Source organism: Plecotus auritus (assembly GCF_963455305.1).
Source record: "Plecotus auritus genome assembly, chromosome: 9".
Taxonomy (NCBI): Eukaryota; Metazoa; Chordata; class Mammalia; order Chiroptera; family Vespertilionidae; genus Plecotus; species Plecotus auritus.
The window spans coordinates 6,837,731-6,855,869 of record NC_137783.1 but is presented as its reverse complement, the minus strand read 5'-3'; the positions used below and the strand labels follow the sequence as shown (position 1 = coordinate 6,855,869).

General features: G+C 53.1%; 2 protein-coding genes across 3 annotated transcripts in view; one reads left to right on the top strand and one right to left on the bottom strand.

Moving 5' to 3' along the window:
* GRK5 (G protein-coupled receptor kinase 5) overlaps positions 1 to 18,139 on the top strand; it is a 186,813-nt gene that overhangs the window by 57,023 nt on the left and 111,651 nt on the right. The gene's annotated exons all lie outside the window — the stretch shown is intronic.
* Positions 6,302 to 7,817, bottom strand: LOC308234688 (heterogeneous nuclear ribonucleoprotein A3-like; the record flags this gene model as incomplete). The annotated part of the gene is given in 2 exon segments (XM_080642905.1): positions 6,302 to 7,327; positions 7,329 to 7,817. Coding segments are annotated over 2 exon segments (1,137 nt in total). The 3' UTR covers positions 6,302 to 6,679.

Below are 18,139 nucleotides of genomic sequence, written 5' to 3'. Positions count from 1 at the left end.
CTTCTGTGCTGGGCGGGGCAGCTCTGGAGCGCTCTGCCAGTCACTGCATGAAGGTTGGGAGTTGTTAGTCATTGGGATCGGAGAGAAGAGGAGGAGGTGGTAAAAGGGAGCTGATGGAGATGGAATGGCAGGCCTGAGCATGTGCGTTGGGTTCCTGAAAGCGCTCGCTGCGCCTTTCTCCCCAGGTGTGAGCGCTGGGTGAAGCTGCCACATGGGCAAAGGGGTGTCCCACCAGGGGCTACCCTAAAACTCCAGCATCCCACCCCCTCTCTGGGAGGGCCCAGCAGGGCCATGCAGAGAACAAACACCCTGAGCTTCCAGCGTCTGAGCTGCAGGGAGGCCTTGCTAGTCTGCGTGGGGATCTGGCTCTGAGCCGTGTTGCTTTTGGCTAAAGGCAGTTGCAAAACTCCCGGAGCACAGAACAGGTACGATGTGTTCTTGGGAAAAGGTTATGAGGTTTCAGACATAACAGAGGTTCTGAGTATACAAATAGCGGACGTCTCCAGGCTGGTGTCAGGAGTGAAGTCATCAGACCCATCCATCATGGGGTCAACGGTGGCTGACGCATTTAGGGCACCTCGGGCTTGGAGGCGGTCCGTAGCGGGGGAGACCAGAAATAACGGGGGGCGGCGGGGAGGGCAGAAAAAAAACTGGTTTTCTCCAATGGGTCTCGGAACATTTCCTGGATTGCTCCTAAGGTGCAATGGGAAGAGAGTGGGTGGTGAGAAGTTTCCTGCCCCCCTCACATCCTTCTCCCCCTACCCCCCCCCCCCCCCCGCCAACCCCCTTGATTCCTGGCTTGAGAGCAGAGATCAGAGGAATCTTGCTAGACTCTATCCACACAAGGTTTCTGAAAAGGTGAGTCTGGGTGGGAACAGTTAAAGTTGGCCAGGGGAAGCGTTCTGTTATGACTTGATTCATTTCGCTGGAAACATTTAATACGGAGGACCGCCCACTGGCCAAGCCAGTGTTTGGTCGACAGATCCAGCAGGGAAGATGGATGCTGGGCCGAGGAGGCCTGGGGAGTGACTGAAACGTCAGGCCAGCTTGGCTTGTGAGGCCCGTGGTGCAGTTTGTAAAATCTGGGGTGGTGGCAGGCAAAATAGTTTAGCATTTAAATAAATCCGAGTATTTGATAACAGCCACAGCCCCTGAGACAGAGTGGAGGAGCAGGGGCTGCTGGTGGGGCTGGGCCAGTGCAGGGAGGGATCAAGTCTAATAGAAGCCCTGAGGCCGAGTTCAAGTTCTCACTGCCCAAGGTCCTGGTGGCGAGTCCTCCGGAGAGCCTGAGCCTCAGCTTCCCCATCTGCAAAATGGGGCTAGTAACCCCTCCTTTTCTTTTCTTTTTTTTTTTTTTTTTTTTTTTTTTTTTTTATTGATTTTTTACAGAGAGGAAGGAAGAGGGATAGATAGTCAGAAACATCGATGAGAGAGAAACATCGATCAGTTGCCTCTTGCACACCTCCCACTGGGGATGTGCCCGCAACCAAGTCACATGCCCTTGACCGGAATCGAACCTGGGACCCCTCAGTCCGCAGGCTGACGCTCTATCCACTGAGCCAAACCGGTTTTGGCCCTCCTTTTCTTTTTTTTTTTTAAAAATATTTTATTGATTTTTTACAGAGAGGAAGGGAGAGGGATAGAGAGTTAGGAACACCGATGAGAGAGAGACATCGATCAGCTGCCTCCTGCACACCCCCGACTGGGGATGTGCCCGCAACCAAGGTACATGCCCTTGACCGGAATCGAACCTGGGACCCTTCAGTCCACAGGCCGACGCTCTATCCACTGAGCCACACCGGTTAGGGCCGCCCTCCTTTTCTTGAAAGTTCAAATTAGATGCTGCACATGTGGAAGCACTTTTTAGGGCCATGCACCCCACAAATCCAGGGGTTATTTTAAGGAACTTCCTGCGAATATTTGATTTTTATTCATTCTACAGCATTATGGTATCGAATTGTTATTTTATCCTGGTTTTAAAAACTTTTCATTTTGAAAAACTTCATATATTCAGAAATGGAGAGGACAGAATGTCCATTCTGGCCCCCCCCCCCCTCCCCCGTGCTCTTTAGCCCATGCCAGCGATTCTTAATATTTCATCAGGGTGATTTTGAGTTCACTTAATAATCTCTCTCATTAATTGAGTTCCCAAAGTGCTTTAAGTCCTTTGAAGTAAAATCTGACTAAATAAATTACTGAAAAATCTGCCCCCTTGCTTGGAAGATGATGTGCTTTTTGTACATAAGGTTTTTGGACGAACATGCCTGCCGCAACCTGTGATTGGCGTTTCAGCGACATCTGAGTGTTCAGTGGACGGTGTGGGCCTGATGGTCCCCTTGATCTCTAGGCCACGAGGGCAAGTTCAATTCTCTCAGGAGTTTGGGGGCCTCTGTGGATTCTGCTTTTCAACTTGCTATAATTTGAAGGGAAAAGGTTGTTCTGGAGTTTAACTGATTATTTACATGGAAGCTTGGGAGTGACTGACGGGAGTAATGAGGGAGCTGGGTGTCTGTGGTCTTGGGCAGCGGCCTCCACTCATTTCAGCCCGCCAGGCAGGCGCCCCCTGGGAGTGGTCCCTCTGGGGTGATGGTCACCCTTTCCCTCTCCTGAGTGTGAAGGTTCTGGGGGGAGAAGTGGAGAAGTGCGGGGATCGGCGGGGGTGGGGGGGGCGGCGGGGAGCTGCTTTTGCCTGCTATGTCTGTTCTGGCTCAAAGTGCCTGAGTTTGAGTAAGGATTCTTAACTTGTGGTTCTTTTTCTCATCTATTAATTGGTGTCGATGCTGATAAGTTGGCCAGACTTACTCTGGGTGGTTGTGAGGGTCAAATGTAAGTGTCTGTTTAGTTCACTAATCTGTGGCCTATGCCTAGAACAGCATCTGGCACATAGTAAGTGCTCAATAAATTTATATTGATGAATAAGAGGGAGGGAGGGGAAAGCTACATCCACCCATTATTGTTATTACTAGAGGCCCGTTGCATGAAGATTCATGCAAGAATGGGCCTTCCTTCCCCTGGCTGCCAACACCACCTTCGCCCAGAGCCGCCTTTCCACCTTCCCATGCTGCCCAGAGGCCCGGAGCTGCTGGGGCGGTGCAGAACACCTGCGTTGTCACCATGGCAATGACCCAAGCGTCCCTCCCCACCCCCGGCCATTTGGCGCCTGCATATGCAAATAAACCCACCATCTTTGTTGGGTTCATTTGCATACTCACTCCTGATTGGCTGGTGGGTGTCACGAAGGTTTGGTCAATTTGCATCCTTCTCTTTTTTTAGTGTAGAATTATTTTAGAGAGAGAGTGGAAGGGAGGGGGATAGACAGAGAGAGAGAAACATCAATGTGAGAGAGAAACATCAATTGGTTGCCTCCCACACATGCCCTAACTGGGGCTAGGGACCAAGCCTACAACTAAGGTATGTGCCCTTGACCACAGCTGAATCCAGGACTCTTCAGTCTGCGGGCTGATGCTCTAGCTACTGAGCCAAACTGATTAGGGCCATCTGTCTATTATTAATGCATCACAAATCTTTCATTTCAGGATAAGAAAATATTAGAAAGTCTCCAAGAAAAAAATGCCCATTTCTTCTGGGCCTGAAACACCATCTCTAGTTTTTCTTGTAGAAATTGTACTCCTATCTCAGGCTCACTTCATATAACAGTTCATCTGTTAAAATGTTTTGGACTTTCTCTGGCCAGCTCCATGGCCCCTCCCCTGAGCTCGAGCACTGCTATTCCCACCTCTGTAAAGCCCAGCTGGGCAGCTGGTTATTGCTCTGCTTTGTCAAATGCCAGTGACAAGCCAGTCACCGTACGCCACCCACGAGGTTGGCACTGTCATCTCCACATTACCATGGGGGACACGGGTTCAGAGAGGCGAAGTGACTCTTCTAGGGAGACACAGCTGGTAGACGGTTGGGCTTAGATCCAAACTGAGCCTTATCTGATTGCAAAGCCCTGCTCCTCTGTCCGCTCCCAAGCGTGTCTCAATCCTTCGCTTTTGGTTCTTCCTCTCTGGGCTGGGTGGTCCTCCCAGTCTGTGTCCCCGCCTCCCAGGGTTAGCTCAAAGCTGGGGACGCAGAAAGAGAACATTAATCGAATGGGGGCACACCCTGTGTATGGACAATGGTGTGGGGTCTGCTCCCCTCCCCATCCCAACTGCCTGCAAAGACCCCAGGATTTTATGAACCCCGGGGGGCAGGGACATGGCTTGCTCCAGCCCCTTGCCAATGGGCTCAGCAAGCAAGCATCTGTACCCAGTGGGATTGGCAGGTCTTTTGAGGGTAGAGGAAAGAGTGGAGGGGCTCTGAGCACCCAGATGTAAACTCCATGCAGACTGGGGCCTGATCTGTCTTGCTAGTTGCAGTGCCTGTTGCAGGGTCTAGCAGCACATAGTAGGTGCTTAATAAATATGTATCAACCTGCTTTGCTGACCTTCTCCAGAACTGTCTTTGTCGTGGGTTCTGGAGCTACTGTTGAGAGGCGGGTGGACAGGGCCCCAGTGTGACCCTGTCTCCTGAGTGGACAGCAGCTCTACCGCCCCCACTGTCACTACTCCGGCCTGTCTGGAGTGTGTCCCCACAGCCTTGCTCGGTCGGTTAAGCCTTGTTTAGTACAGACCTAGCCCCTGCGGCCCACGCTGCCCCCCTGGGGTTGTTTCCCAGGGCAGCTGGGCTGCCTGCTCTGTGTTCTCCTTGCCCTTCTCATCTTCTGGACACTCCAGTCCCGAGTGGCCGGCAGGCTGGTCATCTGGAGAGGGGGGACACAGTGTCCAAACTAATCCCCGGCCTCCGGCGCGCCCTTGAACTTTCCTTTAAACTGCTCTCCAACCCCCAGCAGCACTCAGGTCACATTCCCAGAGAGCCTGCGGATCAGGGCTGCGTCTGTTTATTTTCTAAGATTTCAAAAAACATGCCTTTTCCCCCCTCTGACCTTCGACAAAACTTTTCCCCCTCCAACACTTATATTTTTAACTTCATGAGAAAATATGGTAAGGGAGCATATTTTCTTTCTTGACTGTCATTGTAAAAGACTTTCTTCGTTTAAAAAAAGGCTTTGGGGGATGGGGAGAGTCAGGTGGTTTTTTTTAGCGTGGGGGCTGCTTGGATCTATTTCTGCCTGGAGCCCACGTAGAAGGCTCCTGCCCCGTGACCCCAAGAGGTTTCTTCTAGCCGGGCCGCAGCTGTTTTGGCCATTGTTGTGACCCCTGTTCCTCCTTCTGAAGACCTAGGGCTGGAGCAGCTGAGGGCTGTACATCGGCATTTCCCTCCCACGGCGGGACGTGCTTAATGTCTCTGCTTTGGGGACCGTGTCTGGGCAGGCTGGGGGCAGTGCCTGCTCTGCTCTCGGCTCTCCCCCGCTGTGGGGGCCAAGGATGCCGGGAGCATATCTGAGCCCCTGGATTCTCTCCTGCTGGATGTAGGATCGCAGACCCAGAGAGGGTCAGTGACTCGGCCCCCAGCCACCAGAGAGCAATGAGCGGGGGGCCGGGAGGAGGCAGCCTCCCTGCTCCTTCCGTGTTTGCGTCAGATGCCACTCGCCCACCCCGCTCCTCAGTCTCCCTGAGGCCCAACAGCAGTTTGTTGATTGCCTCCCGTCCCTTCCCAGGCACCCTGTGATCCAGCCATTCCCAAGGACCCCGACCCCTGAATTCTCTCTAGTCCTTGCACCCTCTGCCCGGCTGTCACCTGCCTGTTCTCCCAGGTCATGATGAGATGTCCCTCCTTCGGGTAGCCTTCTAGATGCCTTGGGCTTGGTGTCCCCTTCTGTAGCCCTAGTGTGTTGGGCATAATCGTCCACTTCCTTGTCTGTCTCGCCTTCTGACTGGGCTCCCGTAACGCGGGGGCTTTCATCCAATATTCCAGCAGCAGGCCAGTGCTGTGCCAGTCAAAGATGGGAGCATTTATTCAGGAAGCGCACCCGGAGAGCGTGGGGAGGATGGTGCAGAAGCATGAGGGACAGGAAAGGTGGTCCTGGTGCGAGTAGCAGGAGACGCTTTGTGGAGGGCGAGACTTGAGTGGGCCCTGGAGGGGTGAGGAGACATTAGGGTGGTGGGTGGGTTTGGGGTGGGGGTCTTGGGTCCTGGGAACAACCTGAAGGAGGCTCTGGGAACCCGCTGTGGGCAGGTGCTACAGCCGTAGGCAAACTACGGCCCGCGGGCCGGATCCGGCCCGTTCGGCTGTTCTATCCGGCCCGCGGAGCCGAAAGAGCAGAGGGTTCTCTTGCTCTCCCCTCCGCTCCTTTACTTTGAATTTATATTAGTTCACACAAACACTCCATCCATGCTTTTTTTTTTTTTTTAAAGTTAAAAATTCCTTAATTTTTTATTCCTGGTACCACTACCACAATTTACAGGGCAATATACCTGATGTAATGAAAAGAAAAAGAAAAAGACAAAGCTACAACAGATAAAAGACCTCAGGAATGTACATCTAATTGACACTACATTGCATTAATCAATAGCTGCACTTTTTGCAGACTGTGGCTATGACAGTCCTGAACAAGAAGGGTTTCCTGTTTAAGCTGCAGTAACTTTTCTGACTATGGATCATCGTTCCTCCTGTGGCAGATTTTTACAGTTCCTCTAATGCATTTGGGACGACTGTCTCAAAGTAACCTGCAGCTTTCCTGACAACTCCTCGCTCTCTCTCCTGCTAAGAACTGTAGCCCTTTTCTGCTGAGTTTTTAGAACCTTCTGCTACCATATCCACCACTTCCACCACCAGATCCATAACCACCACCATAGGGGCTGCCCGAGCTTCTTCCACCAAAACTGCCCCCCTTCATGGGTCCATAATTTGATTGCTGTTGTCCACTATAATTTCCAAAATCATTATAGTTTCCACCTCCACCATAGTTACCACCAAAATTTCCCCCTTCATTGTAACCATCGTATCCTCCACCACCGCCACCATATCCACCACCTTGGTTTCCATATCCTGGTCCACCACCACCACCATAGCCTCCTCTACTACTATAACCAGGACCACCGCCATAGTTGCCACCATCACCTCCAAATCCATTATATCCACCATCACCTCCTCCATAACTACCTCTGCTGCCACCTCCACCACCGTAGCCTCCTCTTCCACCAAAGTTTCCACCACGGCCAAAGTTACCTCCACCACCTCCAAAGTTTCCTCCCCGACCCATGAAATTGCCAGATCCACCTCCACGGCCTCTTTGTGATCCAGCAGACTGCACTTCTTGTTTGGAAAGGGCCTTTTTCACTTCACAATTATGCCCATTAATAGTGTGGTATTTCTGAACAACAATTTTATCAACTGTATCATGATCATCAAAAGTTACAAAAGCAAATCCTCTTTTTTTTCCCACTCTGCCTGTCCTCCATAACTTCTATGGTTTCAATCTTGCCATACTTTTCAAAGTAGTCTCTCAAATTATATTCTTCTGTATCTTCTTTAATACCACCAACAACAATTTTCTTCACTGTTAGATGGGCACCAGGTTTTACAGAATCCTCTCTAGAAACAGCTCTCTTTGGTTCCACTACACGCCCATCAACCTTGTATGGTCGAGCACACATTGCTGCATCCACCTCTTCAACACAAGAGTAAGTCACAAGACCAAAGCCCCGGGAACGTTTTGTTTGGGGGTCTCTCATCACCACACAATCTGTGAGTGTGCCCCATTTCTCAAAATGTTCTCTTAAACTGTCATCTGTAGCTTCAAAGCTCAGACCACCAATAAACAGTTTTCTCAACTGCTCTGGTTCCTTAGGATCATGGCCCTCCTCCCCCCGGCGGCGGCGGCGACGGCCGGAGTCGGGCTGGGGGCGACGGGGCGGCGGTTTTACCTCCATTTTGAGCTCCATCCATGCTTTTGTTCTGGCCCTCCGGTCCAGTTTAAGAACCCATTGTGGCCCTCAAGTCAAAAAGTTTGCCCACCCCGCCAAAACCGGTTTGGCTCAGTGGATAGAGCGTCGGCCTGCGGACTGAAGGGTCCCAGGTTCGATTCCGGTCAAGGGCATGTACCTTGGCTGCGGGCACATCCCCAGTGGGGGGTGTGCAGGAGGCAGCTGATCGATGTTTCTCTCTCATCGATGTTTCTAACTCTCTATCCCTCTCCCTTCCTCTCTGTAAAAAAAAATCAATAAAAAATATATTAAAAAAAAAAAAAAAGTTTGCCCACCCCTGTAGCAGGTGAGCAGGGCGGGGTGATCCGATGGGAAGTTTTCTCCATGGTCTTGGCATTTCCTGTGGATGCACCTCTCCCACTTTCTGCAGGCTGGCATCAGAGGCACAGGAGGGCTCCTTTGGGTTTCCAAAGTGTCACCAATTCTGCAGGAAAGTCGATGCTGCCCTCTTGGCTGCATCCCTGGGTGGGGGTTCAGCCTGGTATCCTTGGAAAAACAGGGATCTGGGCACAGGTTCCCTTTGGGGTCATTTGTTCAGGTTGAGGCTGGGTGAGTGGGTGTGACCCGGCTGCCCTGGGTGCTGGTGGGTGCAGAGCTGCTTCCTGGAGCCAGGAAGGAACTGCCTCCTGGGACCTCCTCCTCAGCTCTCACAATTGCTGGTGCCTGGGCTCCGCCACTCATCCGCTCATTGTTTTGGGGCTGCTGCCTTGGGCGGGTCGCTATTTTGAGGGTCTTTCAGAGAATTCAGAAAAAATAAATAAGCCCCAAGCTTAGTTCTTAACCGCAGGGAATAAGTGCATGTAGAGCTTTACCCCAACTTAAGGGCGCCACTTGCCAGCCAGGATGGGGCGGGGCTCTCCAATCATATTGACTTTCTGGCTTGCAAAGCACCTTTAATCACTGAATCCCCGGTAGCATGGGGCACTCGTGTTGCTCTGAGCACTGCACTAAGTGCTTCGGGGCATCATCTCATATCATCTTCCTGGCAGCGACATGGGCCGGATTTGTCTCATTGTATAAATAAAGAAGCTAAGGTCCAGAGAAGTCACGGATCCCTTGTTTGAGGTCATGCAGCCTGGAAGTAAGGAAGCATGGGACTCATTTACACGCTTCTTTGAATCTGACGGCAATCTTGTGAACGAGGTGGGGGAAGTCTTTTTACCTCCCATTTAACGGATGAGAAAATCGAGTCTGGGAGAGTCGTACAGAGGTGCAGGCGGCCTGAGCCAAGCTCCTGACTCGTGATCCAGCGCACTTTCCTCTGGCCATGCTGCCCGGAGCATTAGCAGACGCGTGCTCCTCTTCCCGGGACAGTTGCAAAACCTCGATGGCAGGGTTTGCATTCAGGGGAGGAGCAGCAGTGGGTAGGCACTCAGTTATCGCTCTCTGAGTGACTGCCCACGGGCATCCTCCGGTGACCCGTGACGATGGGCGGCAGCAGTTTGCCAGGCATAGGCAGCAGCGAATTAGCTTTCTGGTGAAAGCTTCCCACCGACACAGACCTGTGCCAGCTCCTCACTGCCCCTGGGGTGCATTGGGAGGTAGGAGGGGATGGTGCCCAGGAGCCCTGGCAGCAGTCAGTGCCAGGAGCTGGTGGTACAGGTGCTGCCCCATCATCCCTCGTTTCAAAGTCTCTGAGAGGTGGTATCCAGGTCAGGCGTGGGAACAATACTCTATTGTTATGTTAAACCTGAAATGGACACCTTTGGTTGGAGGACGTGATAGGTGTCTATTATGTCCAATAGTGACAGGAGCACTCTGTCTTCAGATGCTTGACCATCACCTGCTAATCCCCTGGGGTCTGGGAGCAGCAGTATTTTCACTCCCCGTGCTGCCCCCCACTCGCACCCCACCCCGCTGGGGAAACACTGAGACCAGGACCAGCAGAACCGGGGTCAGGCTTTAGGAAAGAGGAGGTACATTTGTACTTGCCCCTGATCCTTCCTGGGGGGAGAAAGGACCCCGGATCTGGGTGAGATGGCTGTGTGGTGGTGAGAGAGAAGGTTGTACAGAGCCGAGTTCGAATGCCAGCTGCATTTATTGAGCACTTACTCGGTGCAGGCACTCTGCTTAGCGCTGTGCATGTGCCATCTTGGTCCATCCTCAAGTGCAGTTCTCTGAGCTCCGTGCTGTTTGCTCGTTTGTTCGCTTACTCATTCATCAAGATTATGAGCTCCTCCTGGGTGCACCTGGCATGATTCCGGGTGCTGAATAAGGCCGATAAACTCCTACCTTACCGCCTAGTGCGAGTTATCCAAAACTGGGGTTCCTGTGTGTCACAGTCCTGGTGGGTGAGGAGCCAGCATTAGGCCTGTGCTCCCTACTGTTCCATCCCTCGTCCTACCCTGACCACATCTCTCCCCACCTCTGCCCAGATCTCTCTCTGGACACCATTGCCTCTGTTCCAATGTCCCGGCCAGCAGGGACTTAGCATTTCCAGTAGGTCTTATGGTGTTTTTTTTGTTCTCTCCAAATGTGCCTCTCTTCTTCTCAGTCTGCCTGCACAAATGGCCTGTCCAGACTCCCCTGTCCCTGAGTCCCCAAGTCCTATGATCAAGAACAGTTAGATCCGCCTCCGAGACCCCATCCCACTGCCCCTGCCGTGGGTCAGCCCCACACCTTGCCAAGCTTTGAAGTGTCCGGCCTTGCTTTCTTATCACGTGCCTTTGCACATGCTATTGGCACTGCCAGGAATACCGTTTACCCCCAGCCACACTCCCCGCTCCTGGCAAACTCCAGTCCTTCTGCCCACGGAGCCTTCCCTGACCCTCCCTGCGGTCTGACCTTCTAAAGGCGGGCCCCCGGGAGAACAAAAGAATACGGGGAAATTAACTCCCCCGGAAGCTCCTGGGATACGGGGATCAGGCCGCGTCTCCTTCATCTCAGTGCCCAGAATGGTAGGCGTGTATTGACCAACAAGGTGAATAGATAAGTAAGGAGAGGCCGAAGTTCTGATCTTGAGATTAGCTTTTGTGGCGCAGTAGACAGACTCCTGCTCTCCATTAAGGAGCCCCAGGTTCACCGAACTCCGAGGTTTCCAAACTTGTCCAGATGTCTAATAAGCCTGTTGTTTGCCCAGCCGGCATGGCTCAGTGGTTGAAACTCAGCCTATGAACCAGGAGGTCACGGTTAGATTCCCTGTCAGGGCACATGCCCGGGTTGTGGGCTCGCTCCCCAGGGTGGGATGTGCAGGAGGCAGCCGATCAATGATTCTCTCTTATTATTGGTGTTTCTATCTCTCTCTCCCTTCCTCTTGGAAATCAATAAAAATATATTTAAAAAAACACCCCAAACCTGTTGTTCCAATGAAATTGCCCCGCTTTAATGGTTCTCAGGGGGTCCCTGGGACACCCAGTGGGGTCCTAGTGAAATAGTTTGAAATTCTGTCAGTGAGGACCAGAGCGGGTGGGTTGAAGGTGCCTCCAATCTCATGGTGACATAGTGACAGAGCCCTTCCCAGTGTCCCACGTGCCCCCCATGAAGGCAGACTTTCTGACGCAGCCCTTGATCCTCACAGGTGCTCAGCTCAGACCTCGGGCACATTTCCCCTCCTTTCAGCAACATTTTCTTTTAGGGGAGAATGACACGTGAAATTTAAAGGTGGCACTCGTGTCTTAGAACACTCTCCCTTTATCCATATCCCGACCTGGAGGTTTACAAAAGACTTCCAGACAATTTGGGGGTGGGCTTTCTATTGAGGTGCAGTGTTGCTGGAAAAGTACGGGAACCCTAACGCACTGTGGGGGAGCTTCCCGAAGCACACGCATCCTGGCACCTGCGCCCCGGTACCCTCTGCCCCGAGGTGGCTCTGACCCCGTGGGTTGATGAGTGGATCGTCCAGTGTGTGCTCTTTTGCATCTGGCTTTTTTACTCGCTCCCGGCGTCGGGATTCAGCCACGTGGTTGCACGAGTGGCAGTTGGCTTGTTAAAGTATTCCACCGTCTGCCACACACATTTGATGTTCACGGCAACCCCTTGAGGTACACGGGTGGGGATTGTTCTTCCTGTTTATAGAGAAGGAAGCCTAGGTAACACCCTTCAGCAGGGGTGTTACTTGGTGCAGGCACTCCGGGTCCCTCCGGATAGAGCTCCCCAAATCACCCCCCCACACACACCCTGAGACGCTGCACCAAGAGCCTCCTCCTTCAATTTAGTGTCATATATTCAGGATCCTTCCCCTCCAGTCTCACGCTAATCCTCTGCGAGGCAACAGAAGTTCATTTCCCCATATCCTTTTGTTCTGTAGAAACAGGAAACTCTCCTTCCCTCTTCTGGGAAATAACTAGCATTCCCTGGAAGTCACCCGTGGTGGTGGCTGAGGGATGCCTTGAACTTGCCCTTCTTCCAACCCTGTAATTATCCAGGTTGCTCACCTCTACGCCTCCACGGGGTTGGCTTTCCTGGGAAGGCTGCCCCAGGCTGTCCTGCTGGGAGCCTTCTCCTTGGGCCTCGTACTGAGAGGCAGAAGTGCCTACTTTGTCCCAAAAAAGTACCAACGGTGCCCTGCTGGGAAGGCCCGTTCTTTCCTCCTGCACGGCCCTGGCTGATGGATACCTACTAGTGGAACATTCTGTGCCCAGCTGCTCCTGTTCCCTTGCCTTTAAACGGGACTCCTGTCATCAGGGAGACCCAGTCGCGCCCCCGCCCCCGCAGTGCAGCAGCAAACTGTGTTCATAACTCTGGGAATTTATTTCTGGGCCCTAAAGGTCAAACGCCCTCCTGTCTCCCGCAGAAGCCTGGAGTTGTGTCTCTCTGAGGAGCTGGGACTGGATCGTGGGTTGAATGACAGCCCAGATGGGGGGTGGCTCTGGGACATGTCCCATCTGACAGCTGCTGAGGAAGTGACTTGATCTTCCTGGGAGTGATTTGTCCCTTTGCCCTTGAAATTGCTAGTGGCTCGTTCTGTGCTACCCCAAGGCCCCTGGCTCTCTTTCTGAGTAACTTTGACCATATTTCCTTACCAATTGAATCCTAGGTTTTCTGAATTCCCACTGCTGGTTTGCTTTTTTAGTTAAGCCCTAGACAGCAAACATGTAGCATGCATAGCATCATTCTCCCTGCCCGTGCCAGTGGCAGACATTGCTAATCAATTATGGCACTTGTGACCCCTGAGTTCCAGCAGCCACTGCCATCTGTTTGGAGCTCACAAGCTTAACAAAATATTTTTGCCATTCATTTCCACCTGAACCCTACCTATACTGTTTTCCCTTATACTAGTTAGTACATACATACCTATGATAAAGGTGACGGCTTCTCTTTGGCATATCTGAATGGTCAGAATCACCGTTCTTGCACTCTGGGGCCATTGTTAAGTAAAATAAGGGCGACTTGAAAGCAAGTGATACTGGGACAGTCGATCTGGTAGCTGAGAAGGCTGCTAAGTGACTAATGGGCCGGTAGGTAGGTATACAGCGTGGATGCACTGGACGGAAGGATGATTCACATCCTGGGCGGGACAGAGCGGGCCATTGTGAGATTTCATCATGCTACTTAGAACAATTTAAATCTTGTGAATTGTTTATTTCTGGAATTTTCCATTTAATATTCTCAAAGCATGGTTAACCAAGGGCAATTGAAACCGTAGATAAAGATGTCTACTGTATTTTGAATTCAGGGGTCCATGTTTGTAGGGTGTCATTTGGTGCTTCTAGAATCACATTTTCAAGGAGACCTGAAGGTCGTAAAATAGATAACTGGGCTCACTCCCATCCTCCCGAGGTCTCACAATCGTGGAGCCTCAGAATTCGTCCAACAGGATGAAGCTGTGACTTGGTGCAAGTCCCCAGTTTGGAAGACTCACTTCCTGCTTCCTGGGTGAGACACCACCTGGTGGAGGGAGGCCCTTGCTGGGGGGGGGGGGGCACTCCCCCTGCAGCCAGGTTGGGTCAGGGTGCCCGTGCTCCTCGCCCTGCGGGCTTAACTCTGGGCTCACTGAAGAGCTTACCTCCTCTGTTCACAAGGGCCGGTTGTTCTTGTTCTTTAGCAGGTGGCTTAGGGCAGAGGGTGGGGTGGGGGCACTGGAAATGTGGTTAATTCCTCCCTGGGTCCCAGTCTGCTGCCTGCCCCCCAGGGCACTTTGTTATTACAGCTGGACAGGCCGGGGCGGATCGGCCTTGGGCCAGACTACCTGGTGGTTTAAAACCAGACCTAATCAAAATGTAAATACTTTTTGGGGCCAGAAAGCAGGGCTGTCCAGGTGTTTGAGCAGAGGCTGCCGGGCCTGGGAGCCGGAGGGAGGGCAGGGCCTGTCAGGCTGTTTCCCCTCAGGTCTGGGGTTCTCTGGGGCCTCTGCCAGGGGCCTCTGGAGGAACCTCCTGTTGCCAGGGTGACCGGCGCCCCACCTGCCCCACCACTGCTTATAGACGCTGTCAATGGGGCAAAGGTCGTTCTGGTGTGACAGCATCTGCTCCCTTCTCCTTCCCTGCCCCACCCCTTTCCCCCTCAGAATCAGTGCTGGGAGGTGTCATTTCACAGCAGGAGTCAGCGGGGTCTGGGACCCTCCCCAGACTGCTCAGTGGGTAGGAGGATGGTTACATGAGTTTATGGAGGACCGTGTGCCCAGAATTGTCTGGACTCTGAGGATGAGCAGTGACCAAGGCAGGTGACCCTGCCCTCGGATAGGGGTGCTGGGCTAGTAGGAAGCAAGGAAGCAAGGATGGTCGTGTCATGTAGGAATAAACAACCCATAAATGCATAAACAGTAATAATTCCTGATGGTGATGGATACAGTGGAGTCAATGAGATGAGCAGGATCAGCTGATGGGCCCAGGGAGCAGAATAAGACAGACTCTGCAGGTGACGGTGCCACTTTAGGCGGGGGTGGGAGGGATGGGGGGTGGAGAGGCCCAGGGAGCCTCCATGGGGGCCATGAGACTGGAGACAGACGAGTCAGAAAGGAGTCAGCATGAGACTAATCTGGCCGGGGGCACAGCTGGGCAAAGGCCTGGAGGCGGGAATGAGCTGGAAGTCTCCGTGGGAACGGGAGGAGGACAGTGTCTGGAGTAGAGCATGGGCCTGGGCGTGTGAGGCCGTTGGACATCCTTCCCAGCTTGTTGGGAAGTCGTTAGAGGACTCTAAGTGAGAGACTTCCATGACCTGATTCGGGTCTGGATAACTCTGGCTGCTGGGTGGAGATGGTTTGGAGGGGGCGAGCACAGGGGTAGGAGAGCGAGAGGGAGGCTGGTCCAGTTGCATGGCAGGAGGAGATGTCCAGGGTGGCAGCCATGGAGACAGAGGGAGGATACAGGTGTGGGTTTTGCTTTGGGGCCCACAGATTTGGGGCTGAACCCGGTGTGGAGTGTAAGACAGGGGAGGGAGAGAGAAGAATCCAGAGTGTGTCCTGGGTTTGGGGCTCAATGGGACTCCTCTGACCCACTCACCTCCCAGGGTTGCTCACTCTGGGTGTCCTCTCCTCAGGTGGACCCAGGGTCCGTGCTCTCCCTAAAGTGCCAGGCGGTGCCCAGCTCCTGCACACGCCCATCATCCCACTCGGAGGGGTTGCCTCCAGCTGCCTTTCTGGGTCCAGAGGGCTGGACGGTTGATGTTGCTGGAGTCGGGGGAATTGGAAAACTCAGAGTTTGGCGATTCATCCGGACTGTGTTTAATGCCTGACAGGCAGCCCTGGCTGATGGGCCCAGGGAGCAGAACATGGCCAGGGGAGGGAGAAAGGTAAAGTCGGGGCTAAGGGGTTGGTCCTCCGTGATGGCAACGGCGGGACAGGAGCAGAGCTGCTGTTGATGGAGCGCTCACCCTGGACTGAGCTAAGAGCCTGCATGAGTTTTCTCAGCTATTCACAACCCGGAGCGGCAGAGTACATTATTCCCATTCGTAGATGTGGAGACCGGGGCTCAAAGAGTGTCTGGCCCAAGGTCACCCAGCTAGTGATTGGCTGAGCTCACCAGCAAGCCCTTGACTCCAGGTATTAAGTCTTAACCAGCAGCCAGCACTGTCACTGGTGTGCCCATACTGTCCCCTCACCAGCCATGCGCCCAGGGAGGGTCCTCTCTGCCTGCTCCATGCCTGTCCCTGTCCTAGGCAGGGGGCCTGAGAACCGACACCCCCATCCCCGTCTGAGGTGCTGGCTTTGTGCACTCGGAAGAGGACCACAGGGAATCTGCGGAAAGAGCTGTCAGGAGCTGTCCTTCTCTTACTGAGGGAGGGACCCTTGGGCACCTCCTTTCCTCCCTCCCCCTCTGGCTCCCTTCATCTCCTTCCTGTCTAAGAGGGCTTGCTCCCGGGCTCAGGCCTGGTGGGAGGTGCAGGGAGAGGAGACCTCTGGGCCCAGCAGGAGCTCTGCCAGCCTTGCCGTGCTGGGTGGCCACTGCAGCTGCCTTAGCCCTGCCCGCCTCGTGCTCTGCCACCTGCAGGTCACACCTGACCAAGTTCCACCTGATCTGCCACCAGCCTGTTCCTGCCGCTGGGGAGTGGGTTTGGATGAACCCAAAGGACTCCCTCGGGGTCTGAGGATGAAAGTCATAGCAGCAGGTTATTGTGCCACGTTTTCTTGAGCAGGGCGTGGGGGCAGTCATCGTTCCGATGTCCAGGAGAAGAGCGTGTGCCAAGCCAGCATATGGCCACGGAGCCCTTGGAATGTGGCCAGTCGGAACTGAGATGCGCGGTGGTGTATAATATACACTGGATTTCGAAGACTTAGTATGAAAAAAAGTGAAATGTCTCATTGATAATTTTTTATACTGATTACATGTTGCAATGGTCATATTTTGGATATACTGACTCAAAAATATGTTATTAAAATTAATTTCACACATTTCTTTTTCCTCTTTCTAATGTGACTACCAGTCCGTTTTAAATTGCCTTGCATTAGAGTCCTATCAGACAGCATGCCTTGACTGAGTTATGGTATTTGTCTTTGAAAGGCTGGGTGACCGGGGCTGGAATTCTGACTCTCCCATTCCTGTGTTACCAAAGGCAGGGCTCTGAGCCTCAATTTCCTCACCTGTGAAATGGGCATGGTGAGTCAAACCTCATAGGCTACTGTCAGAATTAAATGGGAGAAGACTGAAGGGTGTGTGTGTGTGTGTGTGTGTGTGTGTGTGTGTGTACCTAGGATGCTCCCTCTGTCTCTTAAAGAGGCAGGCTCTGATTTCTGGGGTTTTTATGCCCAGGATGCTCCCTCTGTCTCTTAAAGAAGTCAACTCTGATTTCTGGGGGTTTTGGTCAGGCCATGACTGAGCTCAGTTCCTGGGACTCAGCATACAGGCTGTTTTGAGTTGGAGGAGAGTAAATAAAAATAAAAAGTCACTGTGCCCCAAGAAAGCTGATATGTCAGAAGGATGAAGTGTATGAAGGCAGGCGGGCTGGCTTCCTCTCAGCCCGAGGATCCCCAGGGTGGGGAGCACAGGAAGCTGGGGCAGGCTGGGTGGTGACAGCTGTGCCCCACCCTGAGTCCCTGGGGTGCTCCCCTCCCCCAGGCTGTCACAGCCTGTGCCCTCTGTGGCTCTGGGCGGGTGCTTAGGTGCCCTTCAGCAGCCTTTGTGTTCAGAAAGAGGCTGGTTGTTTACGTGTGGGAGGGTGGCGAATGCTTTCATCTCCTTCTCCAGGGTTCAGTGTTCTGGCCCTGGAAGGGGTGGGGCAGGTTCAGGACTAGGATGGCATTTCGGAGCCCCTGTGCCCTTGGCAGCTTGGGAAGCTACCAGGATTCACATAGTGTTTGGCTTCCCGTCTGTTTCCTCGGTTGGTCCTCCCGATTAATCCAGCAAGCATTAGCCCATTTCACAGAGGATAAAACAGAGGCCAGGAAGGGAAGCAAGTTGCTAAAGGCCACACAGGCTAAAAAGGGTTGACAACCAGGACTTGAACCTGGGTCTGCACTGGGTGCCTGGAGGGTGGACTTCTGACACAGTGCCCGGAAGTTTCACAGCTGGCAGGGCCAGCTGGACTGGCAGGGAGGGCCTGATGCTGCTTGTCTTTTAGAATATCTTAATTTACTGTGTCATGGTCTGTCCACGTGGGTCTGTCTGTCCCTCTGTCTCCAGCATGCATCACTGGCTGGTCTCTAAGCCTGCTGGTTAAGGCCCTGGCACCTCCAAAGCAAGGAAAGAGTGCCTACGCTTCCTCCATGTCCTCACCTGTGAGAGCAGGACCTTCCTCGCCAAGTTGAGGGGCGGGTTGAGAGAGCTCGGCCTATAGAGAGCACCACTCGGTAACAGCTAACACGTGTTTATTTGCTTGGCTGCCCCCCGTTTTCTGCATCCAGTGCATCCGCTTAAGCATTGGAAACAGGCCCTAAGTGATGGATAGCAGCTGCA